The sequence below is a fragment of the Theropithecus gelada genome, chromosome 12 (assembly GCF_003255815.1).
Source record: "Theropithecus gelada isolate Dixy chromosome 12, Tgel_1.0, whole genome shotgun sequence".
Taxonomy (NCBI): domain Eukaryota; kingdom Metazoa; phylum Chordata; class Mammalia; order Primates; family Cercopithecidae; genus Theropithecus; species Theropithecus gelada.
The window spans coordinates 2,480,195-2,500,173 of NC_037680.1; the positions used below are offsets into that span (position 1 = coordinate 2,480,195).

The 19,979-nt window shown below is 61.0% G+C and overlaps 1 protein-coding gene across 1 annotated transcript in view; it reads left to right on the plus strand.

Moving 5' to 3' along the window:
• Nucleotides 1–776: 776 nt before the first annotated feature.
• HS6ST1 (heparan sulfate 6-O-sulfotransferase 1) overlaps nt 777–19,979 on the plus strand; it is a 54,276-nt gene continuing 35,073 nt past the window's right edge. Inside the window, exon 1 of the mRNA XM_025405309.1 lies at nt 777–1,603. Coding sequence (XP_025261094.1) covers nt 1,077–1,603 — 527 coding nt within the window. The 5' untranslated portion in view covers nt 777–1,076. The remainder of the gene's footprint in view (nt 1,604–19,979) is intronic.

Below are 19,979 nucleotides of genomic sequence, written 5' to 3' on the forward strand. Positions count from 1 at the left end.
CTCCCACCGACCCACGAGAGCCAGAATCTTTGGTGGGCACTCACGATTCTTAAGACCTGGCTCAATGTTTTATAACTCTTTCATTGGAGTATAATAAACCTGGAGGGGGGGAAGCGCACCGTGTCTGAAATTGCTTTCAAACAAGGAGGGAGCCATAAAGCTGGTCCGCAGGTCTCGGCAGACAGCCCAACATCTCTCAATGCCGGGCTGCGGGGCACCGTCCCAAAGCCAGCCGCGGGGGTGAGGGGGTCGGGCAGGAACGGAAAGCCTGGCTTTCCCTCTCGGCTCCCGCGGTGCGCGGACGTCGCCGCCCTGGTCCCTGGAAGTGCAGCCCAGTCGGCTGCGTCTCACTTCAGCGCCCCGGAGTGCAAGGTCAAGGCCTTTCCTCCCGCGCGGGCTGCAGGGACGCGGGCGGCGGGACTCGGGGAGAAGGGGTACGGACCCAGGCTCCGGAGGCTCCAGAGGCGCCAGCCGCCGCAGCCCCAGCCAGGAGAGCCTCCCACGCCTGGGCTCCGCGCGGCCGGTTGGTCCCCCACGCCCCAGCGGGCGGAATCACCTCCCAGTCCCCGGCTGCCCGCCCGCGAGCGGCCCTGCCACCGCCGCAGACCCGGGTCCCGCGCCCAGCACGCGCGGCGGCCCCCTGCACTCCGGGGGCGGGGCCGAGGATCGGCGCGGGCGGCGACGTCAAGAGACGCCACGGGGGCGGGCCGGGGGCGGGCCGGGGCGGGGCGGCGGCGGACTGCGGAGACGCGGCGGCGCGCGGGGCGGCGCAGAGCGTTCTCGGCGCGGAGCGAAGCGGAGCTTGCCGGTGCGGGGGGCGCGGGGCGCGCCGTGCGGGCCGGGGCCGGGAGCTGGGCCGAGCGGGAGCGGAGTCGGGCGTCGGGCCCGGGGAGCTGGGGCCGGGCGAGGAGCAGCCATGGCGCCGCGGAGGGTCGGGGCCCGAGCCGCTGCGGGCGGCCTGGGCGCCGAGTAGCCGGGCCGGGCCGGAGCGCGGGTGTCGGCGGAGGCAGCTGCGCCCGCGCCCCCCGCCCTCCCAGGCCCCGCGCCCCGCGCCCGGGCCCCGGCGATGGTGACACATGCGGCGGCGGCGCGCCGGCGGCAGGACCATGGTTGAGCGCGCCAGCAAGTTCGTGCTGGTGGTGGCGGGCTCGGTGTGCTTCATGCTCATCTTGTACCAGTACGCGGGCCCGGGACTGAGCCTGGGCGCGCCCGGCGGCCGCGCGCCGCCCGACGACCTGGACCTGTTCCCCACGCCCGATCCCCACTACGAGAAGAAGTACTACTTCCCGGTCCGCGAGCTGGAGCGCTCGCTGCGCTTCGACATGAAGGGCGACGACGTGATCGTCTTCCTGCACATCCAGAAGACGGGCGGCACCACCTTCGGCCGCCACCTCGTGCAGAACGTACGCCTCGAGGTGCCCTGCGACTGCCGGCCCGGCCAGAAGAAGTGCACCTGCTACCGGCCCAACCGCCGCGAGACTTGGCTCTTCTCCCGCTTCTCCACCGGCTGGAGCTGCGGGCTGCACGCCGACTGGACCGAGCTCACCAACTGCGTGCCCGGCGTGCTGGACCGTCGCGACTCCGCCGCGCTGCGCACGCCCAGGTGAGCGCCGGGGCGGCGGGATCCTCGCGCAGCTGCGCCCCCGAGGCCGGGCCGTATGCCCGCCGGGCAGTGCTGGGTCGGCCCTGCCTTCCCCACCCGCTTCTGCCCTCTTGGGGGCCCCCACTCGCCGCCACCCCTCCCGACCTGCCGGGCGCCCGAGGCTCCCAGCTCCTCCGGTTTGGCCGGCTGTCACCGCGCTTTCTGACCTCGCTCTCACCCTCTTTTTCTTGCATGGTGCTGCCCCACTGCCGGCTTGGCTGCTCAGCGTCCGGGTTTTCTCCAGGGTCCCCACCCGCTGCCCTCGGGCCACCTTACCTGCTGTGCGCCGCGATGTCTGGCCCGCTGGACTTGGGGACGTGGGCTTCTGGGTGTGTGCGTGGCCCACCTGGAGTGTTGGCTTCCCCGTGCCGCTTCGGTGCTGTGGTCCCAAAAGTGCAAGGGAGAGTAGTGAAGTGCCGCCCCTGTGCCTGGAGTGCCTGCCTTCAGAGGGTGGGGGAGCTGCCAGGGAAGGGGGCTGGCTCTGCCCGCCTGCCTGCCGGTGTGTGCAGGTAGAACAAAGGCCCTGTTGACCTGGGGCTGGGGGCGGGGAGGAGGCAGTACCGCCTGTCCTCCCAGTGGGGCCTTCCAGCCAAATTCTTCCAGGCACAAGCTTGCCTGAAGAGAGGAACAAAAGCCAGCCGATGGGGGACCACCTTCCCCAGGAAGCCACCAGCCAGGATGGGGGTAGCTGAGCTGGTCCAGGGAACCTGTGGTGCCACACCTCTTTCTTGGGTTCCCCCAGCCCCATGTCTGCGGGAGTTGGGGAGCACAGAGCTGAGCTGCGTGAGGACACAGGGCATAGGAGGGGTGCCGGGGCAGCTCTCCTGGGAAGCCGTTTGTAGGGGAACCTGGGGTGCTGCTGGATTTCCAGCAGTTAAAGTTGGGTTATTCGGGGCCTTCCCAAAGTCTGGGCTGGGAAGGGCCAGGAGCAGGGCTTCTTGTCTGCCTTTTGTTTCTCTTCCAAATTTGCCTTCGGGTTGAGTTTGCAGACAGGCTGGTGATAGGAGGCTGGGTGGTTGTAGGCCTGTTGGCTGGCACTCTTGGGTCCAGAGGCTGCAGGCTCTCAGGTGTGCTTGGGGAGCCTGGAAGGTCCGGCCAGCCTGGAGCTGAGCAGAGTGCAAGTCACTGCTCCCCTGCACAGCCCTCAGTCCTTGCTCTGTGGTCTTTCTCAGACTGTCAGGAAATGGGGGTCCTAGAGTTGGAGGAGCATCTTCCCACTTTCCTTTCTCCCCCCACCCCGCACTGTACACACACACACACACACACACACACACACACGCACAGTAGCTCCCAGCCTGGGAGGTGATGTTCTGAGCCCCTTACGGCCACATTCTACACTTGGTGGTCACAGAACTGCCTGTCTAGGGCCCATAAAGGATTACTTCCGGCCCAGCACTTGGTCTGCTTTGCACAGATGCACGTTCCTGCTGCAGGGCCCCCCAGCCCCGGTCCAGACGCTCTATGCTAGACTGAGCTGTGCCTGGGACTGCCGCCATGCCCCCACCGCCTTTCTGCCAGCCGGAGCAGTAGGCTTCCAGAATTGGTCACTGACCAGTACCAACAGGCGCCTCCCTACCTGTGGCGGGTAAGAGGGTGGGGGCCACCCCCTTTGCCAGAGGGACTTGGAACGGCAGCCTAAGAGGAGTGCGTGGAAGCTTCGGGCTGCCAAGAAGCCGGAGCCTTTGAAGCCAGCCTGCTCAGCAGAGGCCACCTCAGCCCTAGATTGCAACCAGCACACTCTCCCTGCAGCCCCGCATGCCTGTGGGTCCCCACGGTGAAGGGCCTTGGCCTTCTGTCTCTGGAGTTTGTCCATGAGAGTGGGAGGACCACGTGGGGCTGATGGGGCGCCAGGTGCTGCGCCAGGGCGGCCCGGCTCCCCCTGCCCAGGGAGCATGTGTGGAGCAAGAACGGAAAACACAGATGCCTCTCGCGGAGGTGGGCTGCCAGCCTGGAAACTGCTAGCTCAGCAGCATGCGGCGGGGTTGGGAGGGGCTTCCAGGGCCTTCAGGATGCCCTCTCTGCCACCCACTCTGTAAGTGGGTTGTGCTACCAGGCAGGTGACAGCATCCTGCCCCCCGAGTCCCTCTTCTCCGCCTCCACTCCCTTCATTTCTGTTGCAGGCACTAGGTAGATTGCTTTTTTAATGAGCTTCCTCAGGAGGCCAAGGTAATCTTGGCTTTGTGCTGGCAGGGCCGAGCTGCACCGAGGTCCACCTGCTGAGTGCTACCCCGCCACCTGAGTCCTCTGGCCCAGGCTGGGGCTGGGCTAAGCCGCTGTGCTGTGGCGGTTGGGATGCGCTTCCCCCGTCTGCCCAGGGACCCAGCTACTCTCTATCAGGGGCAGTGCCGGTCCCTGCTGGGGTGCCTGGTGTTAAGTGGGCTTGGTGTCAGGAGACTCAGGTGTCACCCTGGCCCTCCTGCGATGTCTTCACTCTGACTCTGCACTGCCTTCTCCGTGTTCTCTGGGGACTGAGACCCTCTTTTCCTCCTGTCTCTGCCCACCTCCCTGCCCAAGGCTGGCTCCTGGAACCTCTCCACCAAGCCCCTCCCATCCCGTGCCGCGGTTTGTGAGGGCCTCAGTGGGCCTGTGGTGCACGTAAGAGAGGTGGGGCTCTTCCCGGCTGCCAGCCTCCCGATTGCACAGCATCAGCCTGGGCTGCTCTCAGCTGGGCGTACACTCAGGTGACACATGGAGATGAACAGGATTTTGACATCTTCCTGGAATATGGTTTGGAACTTCTAGTGGCTGTTAGTGCTTGGCTGCCTTGGTAGAGAGAAACAAGTGTGAGCAGAGCGTTGGCGGGTCCCTCTTTGGTCCTGTATTCACTGTGGCGGCTGCCTCATCCGCCAACATCAGCCAGGGTGCTTATAAGACTGTCCTGGAAGGACGTTTGCTGGCTGGCCTTGAAGAGGTGTGGCCATCCCCAGGCAGCAGCCAAATAGCCGGCCATTCCAGGGACCACTCGGTTAGAATGTCTCAGCACCCCATGCTCTGCTGTCGCTCAGAGGGTCCGGACGGTGTTCCAGAGCGAGAACCTCCCCCCTTCCTCTTCCCATCTGCCTGAAGGCAACACAGGAGGAGGCATGGTTAAGGTCTTGCCTGGGCCACCCTGGAAATGTCCCTGAGATCACGTAGGCTTCATTTGGAGCCATGGAGGGCATCTGGAGCCCAAGTGTGGCATCTGGGCCTCCTTGGCCGGAGTCCCGGGCCCAGCTCACATCCTCTCTGCACCAGGGCCTCTCTGGAGCCCTCAGTGGGCTCGAAGCCTCTGTGACATTGCCCTACAGAGACAATGCTTCCTTGCAGGAGGGTTGGCGCAGGAGCCCGCAGGTTCGTGATGTGCCCTCTCGGTGCCTGTAGTCTCACCTTGACCTGCCCTCCGTGATCCTGAAGCCTTCTCAGCCTCTGGAAATCTGCCTGGTGCTAGGCCTGTGTGCCCTCCACCTGGCGTGCCTGCTCTCCTCTTCCACTGTTCTGCCTGCTCCTCCCCTCCCTCCAGTCTCTGCTCAGATGCCCCTTCCTCCAGGAAGCCTTCCCTGGCTTTCTGTTCCTAGACTCCCCTGTTGCCTTAGGCGCCTCAACTGCTCTCCCATCTGCCGCCCTGGCACCTGCACAGTGCATTGGCACTGCTGTGGCCTGATGCTGAGTAGGCACTGCCCTCTTGCTGGCACCGTAAGAATGTTTTTTCTTCCTGGGCTCTGCAGGATCTGGGCTCTGTCCCCGCCCTTTCCCTGTGACTCAAGTTCACAGAGTTGGCCTTGAGTGTCATGCTGTTCCCTGAGAACCTGGGGGGCTCTTTGGTGAGGCAGACCAGGCGGGGGGTGGGCTTAGATGAGAGCCTTTGTTTCTGTGGCACACGACAGTTCCCACCCTACCTGCATAATCCCTTTCTTCTTTGAGATCAAGGGACAAGCCCTCATCTGCTGTGATGGGGACAGATGTTACCCAGAGCATGTGACTGGGGCCAATGAACAGGACCTGGGGACCGGGCTGGGGGTGTCACTGCCGCCTGCATTGCCTGGAGAGTCCTTTGGTTACGATGAGAAGGGAATCTGTGGTTAAGATGCTCCTAGATTTTCACTAAAAAGAGATTTTTTTTAAAAAAAGTCCTTTTTTAAAAGCAGACACGTGATAAGGCAAACTTACAAATGGTTTGGTGACAGGATCATCTTAGACGGTCCTCTGGCTCGGGAGATCATTTCTACTGTGCTGCTGTGGTGGTCTTCAAGCCAGAGCTTCCTGGCCTAGGCACTTCATCCGCAAAACCTGGGCTGCAGGGAGCCCTGGGGACTCCTGCTCCTGCCTCAGAGAGTGCAGCGCCCACCTGGGTCCCCAGGGCCAGGGAATCCAGGTTTCTTCCTCAGCGGGAGTTCGGCTGCCATGCGGGGGGAATGGCCACGTCGGGTCTGGCGTCCTCCAGGGCCTGGTTTTGTCGTCCTTTCGGGGCTTGGAGGCTTTTTCTTTCACGCCCCCTTTGTTGTGGTTCTAATGATTGGTAGGTGAGTGGGAGGAAAGTACGAGGCAGAGGAAGAGAAGGAAAATCACCCATTCCCCATGCATGGTTTTTCCACTGTAATTGAAGCCATCGTATAAATTACACCAGAAATGTTGCCTGTTGTCATTAAAAACTTAATATTTGAGTGGCTGCAGCTGCTCCGCTCTGGGTGTGCCACCGCTGGCTGGCAGTGGGTGAGCGTGCAGGTTGCCCATTCTGTACTCTGTGGGGACTGCTCCTTGTGTGTGACTATTCCGCTTAGCTCTGGTTTCCTTTGGTGATTGCTGGGAGTGGAATTTCTGAGTTGAATAGTCTGAATGTTTTACTGCTCTCGGTGGAAGCGTTACCTTCCTCTTCGGAACACCCACTCCTGGTGTGCTCCCACCTGTGGTCTGTGAGCACCCACGTCAGGGACACGCTCATTGGTACTGAATAGCATGTGAATTTTTTTTCTTTTTTGAGACGGAGTCCCACTCTGTCCAGTGCAGTCTGGACCATGGCACGATCTCAGCTCACTGCAACCTCTACCTACCGATTTCAAGCGATTGTCCTGCCTCAGCCTCCCACGTAGCTGGGATTACAGGTGCCCGTCACCACACCTGGCTAATTTTTTTATATTTTTAGTAGAGACAGGATTTCACCATGTTGACCAGCCTAGTCTCGAACTTGGGACCTCAGGTGATCTGCCCACCTTCGCCTGTGAAAGTGCTGGGATGACAGGTGCGAGCCACCGCACCGGCCTATTGTGAATTTCTTTTTTAATTTATTTTCTTCAATCACCCAAAAGTGCCAATCTTCTGGTTTTTATTGCAAAGCCTTGCCCCATGAGTGCACCCTCAGGGTGGCCTATCTATGTAGGGCGCTTGGGAGCAGCCGTGCCCAGTCACCCACGTGTCCTCACCTGCTCACAGGTGACTGAGTTTCACCCCTGCTGAGAGAGGGGTGCAGCTCCCAGGGGCCTGGGATGCACCCTCTCTGGGTGCCCATCACTGTCCCACGTGGCATTTTGTGGGACTGAATTCCGCCTCTCTGAGGAGCAGGTGTGACAAGCCATGGGGCATGTAGAGAGGCTGGCAGGGTGGCTCTTGTCCCCTGAGTGCTTAACAGGCACTTGGAATGGGTCATCTTTGGACCCAGCACTCCCACAAGACACGTATATGAAGATCGGCCCCATTTTCCACACGAGGAAGTCAGGCCCCAGAGATGGTGGAGAATGTGTCAGCCCCTCAGCCTGGAGGGCCAGGAGCTGGCATGTGGACATCTGTCTGTCTGTCTGTGTCTGTCCTGAAGGCGGTATGCCGCACCCAGCCCTCTGCTCCCCGCCACCCCTGCATGCCTGTGGAAGGCTGTCTGCAGGCGGGAACGATCGCCGCCGGCCCAGGCCAGCCAGATGCAGAACGCCGGGGCTTCTGAGACCTGGGCAGACCCGGGCAGTTTCCCATGTAGGCCTGTGTTGTAGCGTTTACTGGAAGACATCTGGCAGCCTTCACTCAGAGCAGGACGGGCATCATGCCTGGGCTCTGGGCTCTGCAAAGGTAGTGCTGGTGAGGCTGCCTGAGAGTCGGCCCCCTGGCAGCAGAGACTGCCCATGGCGGTGCCTGACTTCTGGCGCAGTGTGGCCAGCCCCTTCCGCCACCTCCCCATAAGATCGGGCTGTTTTCAGGTACTCCTCTGGTCCTGCACCACCGATGCCACCACCAGCCCAGGGAGGGTCAGCCGTGCAGGAGGCAGTGCTGTGAGCGTGTGTGGGTGCAGTTGGGTCTAGGCCATCCCTCTGCTCCTATGTCCTTGCTCTGCCCCAGTGGGTGCTGGAGGGTGAGGAGGTGGGAAGCCCAGGAATCTCCCCAACCCCTCAGCTTCCCTCTCTGGGTGCCATCACCATCCCACGTGGCATTTTGTGGGGCTGAATTCCCCTATGAAAGACTGCGGGGTGTTACCGGATCAGACCTCGAGCATCACGGATGCAGCAGGACTGGGCTCAACCCCCACTTGGTGGTAGCGTGTGGTGGGTCTTTCGAGTTTGAGACGGGAAGAGCGTGAGAAGCCGAGCTCTGGGGAGCAGTTACCGAGTGGTAGCATGCGGGGCCCCGTCAGAGGGGAGCCCCACTGGAAGGGCTGCGTGATTCAGGCAGGAGGCAGACTCGGGCCATCCCCTGCCAGCTGCTTTTCGGGCACTTCTCTGCAGCCACCTGGACACTCATTGGCACCTGCTCTCCTGTCCTTGAGGCCCACTCCACACGGCAGGACTTATAGGTGAGGTGACATTTTGTTTGCAAAAAGGTTTTCCTCTCTGAAGACCATTGTTCTGTTGCCTTTTCAGAGACTCACTTGGCTCTTTCTATGAAGATTTGCTGTCTGTTTGGGGTTTGAGTGGGGTATGTTATGCTGAAAAAATAGGTCTAGACCTAGGGGATAAGGTTGTTCCACCCAAATGACAGTGAGCTGGTGGCAGCGAGAGGCATGGGCTGCAATGCCCTGAGCGGGTGGAGAAGCCTCCCACGCACACGGTTTTGCAGGATGAGCAGGGGTGTGGAATGGAAGCGGCGCTTGGAAAGCACAGTTGGGTTTCAGACACAGCATCCGAGACCCGGCCAGTCACAGCAAGAGGGGGCAGTGGAGATGGGACGGCGTGAGTGGAGACAGGCCCCTGCATGCAGGCCGGCTGCTTTCTGACTGTGGAACTTGTGGCCTAATCTCTCTGTTCCTTTCCTGAAAGTGCCTCTTTCCTGATAGGGCATTGTCCCAAGTCCCCAGCTTGCAAGAGCTGTCGTTTTGGAAAAACATGGCAGGTACATGCCCACACAGGAGCGTTCAGCAGATCCCAGACCACCCAGCCCAGGGTAGAGGCTGTTAGAGGGCATTTAGGCTCAGCAGATGGGTGGAGGGAGGCTGTCCAGTCCCCAGAGACCACACACGTCCTACCCCAGCCATGGTGTGAAGCTGGGGCTGTCTTCCTTGACCATGGAGCGAAAACCATCCAGGACAGCTCTCCCCCCTCCACGCCACCAGCTGCTCCTGAGCCAGCTCTGTGGGTGCTGGGAGCTGCGCTGAGGATTTGCACCCGTCCCTGCCAGCCTGTGGCCTTCTGCTGCCGTGGTGCCCTTGCCCTGAACTCCCTCCAGGGCGCAGGACCTCTGAGGCCTCACACCCACCCCACTGTTGGTCCTTGATTCCTTGACTCACACAGTGTGTGCTCTGGGGCTGGGGCTGGGGCCTGGCTCCCTGGGAGAGGGTGCCTGTGGGGGTGACATGCCCCACGTTCCTTGCCTGAAGGCCACCTCGGGAGCTCTTGGGTCCTCTCTGTGGAGACCAGGCACTGAGGCTGTGGTGGAGGGCACGGAATCCGTAGGGACTCAGCTTTCTGCTCAGGCCCTGGGATGTGTATTGGGTGGGCTTCTTCTGGAAAGTTCTGGTGAGAGTCCAAGGAAGAGAGGAGTGCCCTAGGCAGCCCCTCCTACCTTGTGGCTGGACCCGGTGGATCTCATGGGCCCAGGTAGAGATCTGTCTGAGCCTCAGTCTTCCCATCTCTAAAAGGGGGTGGCAGTCTGCCATTTGGTTCTGTAAAGGAACCAGTGATTTATTAACCGTGACCCCTGTGACCGCGTGATCCCTCAGCCCCGGGCTGTGTCCGTGTCTTAACGGGAGCCATGGCCACTCATAACCCTCTGGCATTCTGCAGCCTGGTGCAGGCCCAGTTCCTCATCGGGAGAGCGAGCCGTCAGCAGCTGTCCACGTGCCGTGGGGGGACTGGCCGCAGGGCCAAGGCTTCAGTGAGAGGCAGCTCCCGACGGCCTGCACCTGGCCTGCCTTTGAAGGCCACACGTGACCAGCGCAGCTGCCTGGGATTGTTTACACGGAGAACGTTAAAAGGCCCAACAGGAGGGCCGTCAGAGCAAACCGCTAATCGTCTGGAAAGATACGAGCTGGAGAGACTGAAGCTCTGGAGTTAATTGTTTACGAAGCCTTGAAGGCCACAGAGGTCGGTGGCCGTGGGTGACCGCCCCCGCTGTTATCTCCCTGTGACAGGGCCTCCTGCTGAGGCAGGCCTGGTCCTTGTCCAGGATCCCAGTTGTTCCCTGGGAGTGGCTCTCCACTGGTCAGCCCAGGCCGCTGCTCAGAAGTTGTGTCAGGTGGACATTGGAACGTCCGATCTCTGGGGCCAGCCCAGTTTGCATTCTAGCTCTGGCCCCTTCCCGCCTAGAGAAGTTGGGAATACTCAGCCTGGTTTTCTTGTCCTGCCTCATGGAGTGGTGGGAGAGGAGAGTCCACTCTGGAAGCTCCACGCCATCACCCTCCACAGCAAACAGGGACAGAGGTTCTATGGGTAACCCAGCAACAAGGAGGGCAGGCCAGGCTGGCCGGGACCCACCTCGGGGCTGGGGAACCTGGGACCATACCAGGGGTGGCAGCAGAGCAAAAGAGAGGCCCCAGGCTTGCAGCCAGACCAGCTGGGCCAAATCCTGGCTTTGCGTCTCATAGGCTTCTGCAGCTCAGGTTCCCCATCTGTAAAATGGGCACACTGATAGCGCCTGTGCGGTGCGTAGGCACTTGGAGTTGCACCCACAGTTCCACTGTGGCCTTTGTACTGTAAGAGGCTATAATGTGGCCCGTCTCTCCCGGAGACAGGGAGGAGACCTCCGGAGCCAGCTAGGAAGTCAGCCCTGTTCTCTCTCCAGGAATCGGAGGGAGCTTCCCGCAGAGCAGCTGGTCTGTGCAGGTTGGGTCCTGTGATCTGGGACATCACCAAGCGTCATCACTGGCCTTCCAAGGTGATGACCTGGAGCATGTTGTGCTTTGGCTGTGGGGGTCTCCTGCTTACCTTGGGCTATGGCCTTGGGACCGTCCAGTGCCTTCCTGACTGTGCCCACTTGACAAAAGGCTGTCTCTACCAGGATCTCCCGAAAGCCCTGGCCCTCCCTGGCCAGCTGCCAGGGTATAGAGACTGTGTGCGTCTGTCCTGCTGCCCAGGTCGTGAGACCCTGTGGGTGGCAGCCCGACCCCACCCCCAGCCATCTGAGAACCTCGAGACCCAACCAAGAGGAACTCAGGGTCAAGAGGAGGAAGGGGTGGGTGCCGCGTGATGCTGGCCCTGCGCAGAGGCCCGCCTGGCTGGGGGCCCAGGCCTTGTTCCTCAGATGCAGTGGTTCCTCCCTTCCCTGGACCCCACCAGCTGCCATCGCCCCCTACATGGCATCTCCAGGGGTGTAACTGGGGAGCCCTGTGGAGTTTCACCTCCGTTCCCACTGCAGCCTCAGAGCTGGGTGTGGCTCACAGGTGAAGACCCCACGCACTGTGCTCCACCCCTCCCCTGCCTCCCCGCAGCCTCGCTCAGCACCGCTGTCCTGCGTTTCATGTGTTTCCTGCCCTTGTGTTTATGCTTTCACTGTAGATGTGTGTATTCCTTAAACGATACACACTGCCATTTTGATGTTGCTAATTTTCCAGAACCCTTATCAAACTCTGCTTGACCTTCTGCAACTTGCTGTCTTCACTCAGCCTTGTTTTAAGATCTATCCCTGTTGGTCCCTGACATGCATGTTTAATTCATTGACTGCTGGACTTAACATCAAGGTAGTCCAGATGGATCTGTGCGCGGTTCTAATGCAGCTGTGGGGAGCATTTCACTTCGGCTGTCACAGTCCAGGTGCGGCCACGGTGCTCGCACACCGTCCTTACATGTCCCTAGGAGTGTGTCAGAGGGAGGTTCTCCTCACCACCATGCTGTGCCTGTGGTTCCCCATTGTTTGGGCGGGCACCCTTGGCTCATTTCTGCCAGGCCAGGAGCCGGGAAATGGGACCTCTGTGCTCTTAGTGCGTGTCTCCCCTTGGCGGAGAGACGGCGTCTCACCATGTGTTTATTGGCCACTGAGGTCTCCTCCACCGAGCTGTTCGTGTCTTTGGCCTGTTTTCCCTGCAGCGTTGTTTGTTCTTTGCATATCGGTCTGTAAGGGTTCTGTGGGTAGCATGCTGTCCGCTTCTCTCCTCCTGTTCATCGTTTCTCCGTGTGTGGACTCGGGCCTGTGGCATCCCGGTGCCTGCACCAGGTAGGGCCAGGCTGGCCCAGGCACATCCCATCCTGCAGCTGAGGCAGATGCCAAGAAGAGGTATGCCTGCTGACCTCTGAACCCCATGGGACCCTGCTGGCGGTGAGAGCTCAGCCGGGGACTCGTTAGTTGAGCGGGTGGACAGACGGCAGCTGACCAGCATCCTCCCTGCAGCACGCACCCTCCAGGGCTTTCCCTGGAGATCCTCAGTAGTGCCCACAGTGGCACCTGCACGGCCCCGAGCCCAGGAAGACCAGACAAGCAGGTAGTTCTTCCTGTGCCAGGGCCCCCTCACAGCGATTTTGCCCCATGTTTTGGGGTCCCTTTGAGATTGAGTTGGAAGGAAACCCAGCTAAAACCAGAGCCTGGAACCCACAGCTCTGAAGTCACCCCAACTCCCAGTGAAAATCTAGGTGGGCCTTTCCCAGAGTGAAGCCTGCCTGTGTCACCCCCCAGCCCTGCCAAGGAGCTGGATGTCCACACCCTGTGCCTCAGCCTCCCCCCATGACGCTGACGACACTGCTGTCTGTGCCTCCAGCCTGGTGCCTGGCCTTGCCCTCAGTCCCCAGGCCCCTTGGGCACCGTCTGCTGCGGGAGCACCCAGGGCTGCCCCTGCAGGACACTGCTCTGTAGATGAAGCTTCTCGCACCCCCTCGGAAAGGAGCGGGGGGGTGGCAGCCCCCCCATCATCCCAGCCTTGGAATGTGCCCCTGCCCCACGTGGCCCCAGCCCCATATTTGCGGCACCCCTGCTGCCGTGCCCCTACTGGCCTCGGACAGAAGGGCCTACACCTCACCGTCCACCTGAGAACTAGAAAGCGCCTTCTGCTGTAGGGCTTGCAGGAACAAAGGTTTGCAGCCCCTACGCAGCAGGGGTAGCATCTCCCCTCTGAGTTATGAGCTTTGGAGGCTCCTGTGTAAATATTTACCTCTCTGGAGCATTGGTGACCTTGGGAGATCGGGATCTGTAAGCACTGAGGTTTTGTGTTTGCGTCATCGTGGCCAGGGTGGGGTGGGGGTGTCGTCCTGGAGCAGGGAGCCGCCGGGCTGCGGAGCGTGCAGCTGCACTCTCCCTGGAATCCTGGTCCACATTCCCTGGCAGGGAAACCTTCGCAGCGGTGCAGCCACGTCCTCCAGCCCAACCGCAGCTGATGGAGGGAAGGCCAGGGAAGGTGCTGTGCTGTGGGGTGATGCCAGCGTGGTGGCACTGCTGAGGAGCGGAGGCACAAAGGAGGGTATTCCTGTCCCAAGGGTGCAGTCTGGGAGCGGAGAGGGGCTGTGACCGACTGCCACCCACTCCAGGCCAGGCCAGTCTCATTCAGGCCTCACTGTCTGGGGCCCCGTTTTGCAGATGAGTAAACTGAGACTCAAAGAACCTAACTCACTCATCACCTAAGGCCACCGGTGGCAGAGCTGGGATTCACACACAGGCCCGTGCCTCCTGGATTTCCCCCAAACTCCTCCCAGTGACAAGGTGCAGGCAGGTCACTCCCCAGAGTGGGGGCCAGGCGTCAGCCAGGCATGGGGCTCATGTCCACCACGGTCCCTGCCTCTGGGAGGGTAACGCAGCTGTTCTGTGAGTGGTGGGCTCTCCAGGGAGCCCAGGATGGTACAGGGACCCTGGGCAGGTCCCAGGGGACCGCCGGTCCACCCTCCTCAAGGTCCAGCAGAATGAGTGGCCACCTGCTGGAAGCAGCTGTCACCAGGTGTGATGCGTCAGCTCCCCTGAGAGGATCAAGGGCAGGCAGAGCAGATGGTCTCCCGGGGAGCTGAGAGGGTTGTGATGTCACCTGTAAGGAGAGGCCCTGCCCAGGCACTAAGCCGCGGAGAAGGTGGGCCCCGGAGTGAGAGCGGGTTCCAGCTCTGCCTGGAGAACAAGGGCCTCAATGGGCCAGACTCCAACCCTTGCCACAGCCTCCTTCCTTCCCGCCCACCGCAGCCCCCAGGGCTCCAGGCCCCTCCTCTCCTGCCTCTGTTCCCTCCTGGCAGGCAGGAAGGTGAGCAGGTCTGAGCAGTTGGTTTTGCTCACGCAAGCCCAGACAGGGCTGCTTGTCGGCCCACATCCTGAACCCTGCGAAAGTATAGGCCTCCCGAGTCATGCTTTCACCATCCAAGCAGGCCCGTCGGGAAGCCAAGCCCGGCAAGGAGGGGTTTGTTCCTCTGCTTTCCTGGAAGCTGGGCTGGCAACCTTCCCAGCAGAGAGCATTGTTCTTATAAAGTGGAGGGGTGTCAGCTTTCACCCCGTGGGTAAAAGGCAGGTAGTGGGACTGGTATGGCTGTTCCAGGACAGGAGCAAACCCCCATCCTTAAGCAAGTGGGTCAGATGGGGACCCAGGCAGGCAATGAGTCAGGCCAGCAAAGGCTGGAGAATCCCAGAATGGAGAGCCTAGGAGGCCCTCATCGCAGGGAGCCGCCTCCTGCATGACATTGACCCTGTGCATTCCACACAGATCACACGTGCTGCCCTGGGCCACCAGGAAGACCCTGGGGACCACGTTCCATGGTTTGCCACAGAGCCAGGGGATGATGGCCTGCAAGTGTGTGTGGCTGCCCAGTCACCCGTCCTCCCCAGTGCAGCCCAGCCCAGCCCGGGTGCAGGAGAGGAAGGCAGCCACTCCTGAGTGTCGTGAGATGCTGAGTGCTCCAGGGTGGGTCCTCTCACTGACCCCGTGAGGGCTGCCACCACTGTGCAACGCTGCCGTGAGCTCTCTGATGGGACCGTGTCCCTGTCACTGTCCTCTGGTACCTGGTGCCTCCATATCTTCCCAGTGGCAGAGGGGTTTTGGGCAGCATCTGACTGCAGTGACTGTGTGCATTGCTGCAGTGCTGGGCTCCTCTCCCGAGGGGACCCGCGGTCAGAGGTCACCAGCCAGATGGGCAGGGCCAGGGTTTGAACCAGCCAGCCCAGGGACCTTTCTGGAGTCCTTTGCAGCTGTCCGTTAGCAAGGCAGCCTCCAAGGGATGCCAGGGCCTTGCAGTCTGTGACAGGTACTTGTTTCGTCCTCCTGCCCCTTAACCAAAGACAACTTAGCACCCAGGCAGTGGTCCTTGTCCTGAGGGGCTAGAGGCCCTCCTCTCACCAGGCCTGTACCACGCACCATCTCCGTCCCTGGGGAGCACCCACACGGGGAAGACCCAGTTTCTGAAGGCTCGGACACACCTCCAGAGGATGAACATGGCTGGCAGCATCCCCTGGGGTAGGGGTCAGGGAGGGGAGCTGTATTCGGGTTCTCCAGAGGGACAGAACTTACAGGATATATAGAGGCAGGTGACAGAGACTTTGTTAGGGGAATTGGCTTATGCAATTAGGGAGACTAAGATGACCCGAGATCTGCCATCTGCAAGCTGGAGAACCAGGGAAGCCAGCAAGGAGGCTTAGTCCAAGGCCAAAGGCCTGAGAACCTGGGGGCTGCAGTGTTGGGCCCAGAGCCCAGAGGCCTGAGGACGTGGAGTTCTCATGTCCGAGGGCAGAAGATGGGTGTCCCAGCTCCAGAAGAGAGAGGAGATTCGCCCTTCCTCCACCTTCCTGTTCTGCCGAGGCACGTGGTAGATGGGAAGATCCTGCTCACGTTGGAGAAGGCGGTCTTCCTTTCTCAATCCACCCATTCAAATGCCAATCACAGACACACCCAGAAACAAAGCTTTACCAGCAGTCTTGGTGTCTCTTAACCCAGTGAAGTCGACACCTAAAATCCACCACAGTGGCCTTTGAGGGAGGAGCTGAGCACCCACACTGGGCTGCAGTGGCATTCTCCCAAGGGAGCCTCAGCCATTTATTTCTAGGCACCTCCCAGATGTCCCCTTTAGTAGGCAGACTGGATGTCATGGAGCAGAAGGACGTTGGCAGGGCCAGCTGGTGGCACGTGCCCACTTGACGGGGCTGCCCAGCGGTGTCCCCCCACTGTGTACGCAGGAGCATCTGGGCCAGACAGGTGCATGTGCAGGTGGGACTTGAAGCTCAGGGTTTTGTGTGATTGGGTGCTGGACCTGGAAACTACGTTTTAGATACTTCGGTTTTGTTCTTACTGTAACAGTAATGCATGTTGATTCTAGAACTTGTTCGCAAGCACAGAGGCACTACATAGAGCTGTCCCCAGCCCTCAGGCAGCCCCGTGAGTGTTGTGCTGTTAGGGTCAAGGTCAACCCGCTCCCAACTTCTCCACATGGCCCCGTGTCCCTGGGCACTTCACACACCCTCCTGGCCCTGCCTTTACTGTTCTCTGGGATGCTGCAAAGCACGCCTTGGCTGCATGTTTGGTCTGCATCTTGGGGCGCCCTTTCAGAGAACATGGAGAGTGGAGGTGTCCTGGCTGTGTGCCTCGCCCTTGAGCATCAGGGTGGGGCAGGCCAGGCCCCGGAAGAGCCTGGCATTTCCTCCCAGGAATGGGCAGCAGGTCGGACGTGTGTGGGCCCGGCTCCCAGGGTTTACACTGTGGGGGACTAGAGAAACCTGTGGTCAGCACTTTGGAGGAGCACACAGGGAGGGGTGAGGACAGGAGGGCGTTGCAGGCAGAAGGTGCTGTGAGCAAGGCCCTCAAGGGCAGGCGGTCAGGGGAGAAGGGGCTGGAGCTGGTGAGAGGCCAGGCCTTGCCCTGTGCAGAGCAGGGAACTGGCCGGCTGTCTTCCCAGAAGAGGCCTTGGGAGGGTGGACTCCGATGGGGGCCAGTGCAGAAGAGGCCCCACCACAGAGCCGTTGCAATGGGAGAGCTAGCTGCCAGGGCCCGGAATCAGGAAATGCCTGAATCAGGAAATGCCTTGAAGCCCAAGGGTGGCAGGGGCTTGGTGGGGAGGATCCCATGTGCAGCTTGAAGGAGTGAGGGGAGGGGAGCCAACCACCAGGCACAGGAGTAGCGGGGGGTTTGCAGAGGGAGCCACTGTGTCCAGGAGCCGCTCCTGTGTGCAGAGCCATTCCTGGGCCCCAAGAGAGGACTGGGTGCACCCTTGGGGAACCGCTAGCCCTACACCTAGAGGAGCTGCAGACGGTCACAGGGCCGGCGCTGGGAGGGAATGGATCAGATGGGAGTGTCCTCAGCTGGATGCTTAGTGAGAGAGCCCCCCACACGCACTCCCACAAGTGAACACACCAAGCATACATCAGTAAACATGCAGACACACACGCACCCCCAGCCTTGGCTGTACAGCCCCAGCTCAGCCTGACCCGTGTGTGCTGCCGGTGGCATTCTTTGACCTCAGGGTCCCCAGTTTAGCAGGTGGCCAGTGAGTCATGGGGCCTGAGACCAGGTGTCCTCCCCTAGCTATGCCTCTCAGACCCCCTGAAGCAGCAGCGCCAGCCCGGAGCACAGCACCTGGTCAGAAGTCCCCAGGCACAGCCTCCACTCTGGTCACACTGAGCGGCGACACCCACTGCCTCAGGATGTCCTAAGGGATGGGACTGGCTTCAGGACTCTAGCGGGAATATCTTCTGATTGGGGCATGACTTTATCCAGGGAGAGGAGCTGGCGGCACCGTGGAGAGCCCAGTCCTCTGCCTTCCCTCCCCTCAGGCCAAGCTGGAGCCTCTGAGCTGTTCCCATCAGGGAGACACCAGCCGGCACGGTGTCCCTGACTGCCTGGCAGCCCTGATGCCTGCGTGAGCCAGTGGGGCCCAGGGACGCATGCTGCCCAGTGTCCATGAGTGCAGGAGACCCCGTGGAGGCTGGGCCCAGCGGGCAGGATCGGCTGCAGGCTTCAGACCAGCACACATGTACCCCTGAGGGTGAGAGGCTGGAGGACTCCCAGGGCTGAGCAGCAGCTGACAAAGCAGGCATGCCCTCACACACACACGCACGCGCACACTCATGTGCACACACCCCCCGCAGCAGCTCATGCTTTGGTGCCGGTGGTGACTCAGAAACATTCTGGAACAAGAATTCCTCTTTTCCTTACAAGTGGTTGGCACTTGGGGACGTTTCCTCGTGTTTGAAATTCCTTCCCACTGGTCCCTTGAAGAGCTGAGCAATTTTCCACTCTGAGCGGGGCTGCTCTTCCATCCCGAGCCCTCAGAAGTCTTTGGAATGGTCCAAGGATATTAGAGGAGATTCTTTTCCAAAGAAGATCTGCTGTCACTGCAGACACAGGACGGGTGGCCTGGAGCCACACGCCCCTAGGAACCCCTGCCTGGCACACAGGGCACAGGAGCCATGGAGCCCCTGGGGATGCTGCCCCACACAGGGGCGCAGGAACCATGCAGCCCCCAGGGACCCCGCCCCATACAGAGGGAGGGAAGGCTGGTTTCTATAGATCATTCAGGAGGCTGTCGCTGCGTGTGTCCAAGCACCCAAAAGCCCAGACTTGTCAAACGTTGTGATCCAGGGCTCCCGTTCCTTTCTTTTGCCCTCCCCAGCTAATGACAATGACAGAGACACTCATTTCTTGTCAGGCACGTGCCATTGCACCCACCCCCACCACAGGCAGCACACGGTGGCAGCTCTCTCTGGCCAAGGCTAGGACGGGTGTGGGACTAGCTGCTCTGGAGGGCGAGACACACCCTGAGCAACTGGGAGGAGGGTCTGCGCCAGGCACCTCCACTTTGTAGGACTCATGGATTGACTATGGGGGCAGCTGGCACGGCAGGGGCCCTGGGTGTGGCCAGATGATGATGCCGGGCAGGAGCTGGGCCCAGTCCTGGGCATCCCCGTCCTCCACCTGCGTCACTCAAGGTTTTTCAGTTTTTTCAGTCTCAGCTGAAGAAATTAATTACCAACAGGTGCTAGACAGACAGTCCTGTGGGGGTCCCAGCTGTCCTTCCCTACTTGCTGGGAGAGGGACTGGAGCGGCTCAGCTTCAGGGACCAAGAACCCAGAGAAACCCCCGTGTACACAGCACCCCGAGTAGACACCTCCGCGAACACACAGCCCCCTTGGCGTGGCCCAGGTGCAGGGCTGGGGGCAGGCGTACCCTGGAAGCCCCACCTGGTCACCAGCACGGCCCAAGGTAACGCTGGTTTGGGAGAGGGTGGGTGGTCCCTCCGTCTTCTGCAGTGTCCCATCCCTGCCAGGGTCCAGGTAGGGATGGTAGCTGGGTCCTGGAGGAGGGCAGGCCCCCCTGCGTGGGCCTCCTGCACAGCCTCGTCCATGCCAGCTCTGCCTTCAGCTTATGCCGTGGGTTGGGGCTGGGCCTGTAGTTCTGGTTTCAGGAGTTTGAAGTCTGCTTGGGACTATGGAGAAGCCCCCGATTTTACAGACGAAGCCGCTGGGGTCCTTGGTTTGGTGAATTCAGCAGTAGAAGCAGAGCGTTACCCAGGCCGAGGTCTGACTCTCCCATGCTGCCCCAGCCTGGGCTTCACAAGACAACTTAAGTGCTGATGGGAAGGGGCTGGCGAGACCCCAACTTGGAGGTGGGGTGTAGCCCTCTGCCCACCTAGAGCCACCCTGCGTTACTGCGTGTTTGTGCTACTGCAAGCCGGGTTTCCTCTGTCTGCTCAGAGCCCGGGGTCTGCCGCCCTCGCCTGCACCCCTAGCCGCTGCCTGGCAGATGGGCTGTGTTAGCCGGGCCGGGATGAGTGAAGGGTTATGAGCCTCCCGGCCACAACTTCCTACCCTGTGTGCCTCTGTCTCTCCACCAGCTGGGTTCCCTCCAGGGAGGCCCGGACCACTGTGATTACCCTCTGCGCCCCAGCTCTTTGCCAGGGCCCTGGTGCAGGTCATGCGTGGCCTTCAAAGACAGAGACAGGCAGCCCAGGCCCCGCTGTGCTCCTCACCAGCATGTGAGCTTCTGCTTCAGTTTCCTCGTCCACCGCATGGGGCTGGGCCTCAGCGTGCCTACCGCTGCTGCTGTGGCTCTTCCTCGCTGGGCCTGGGG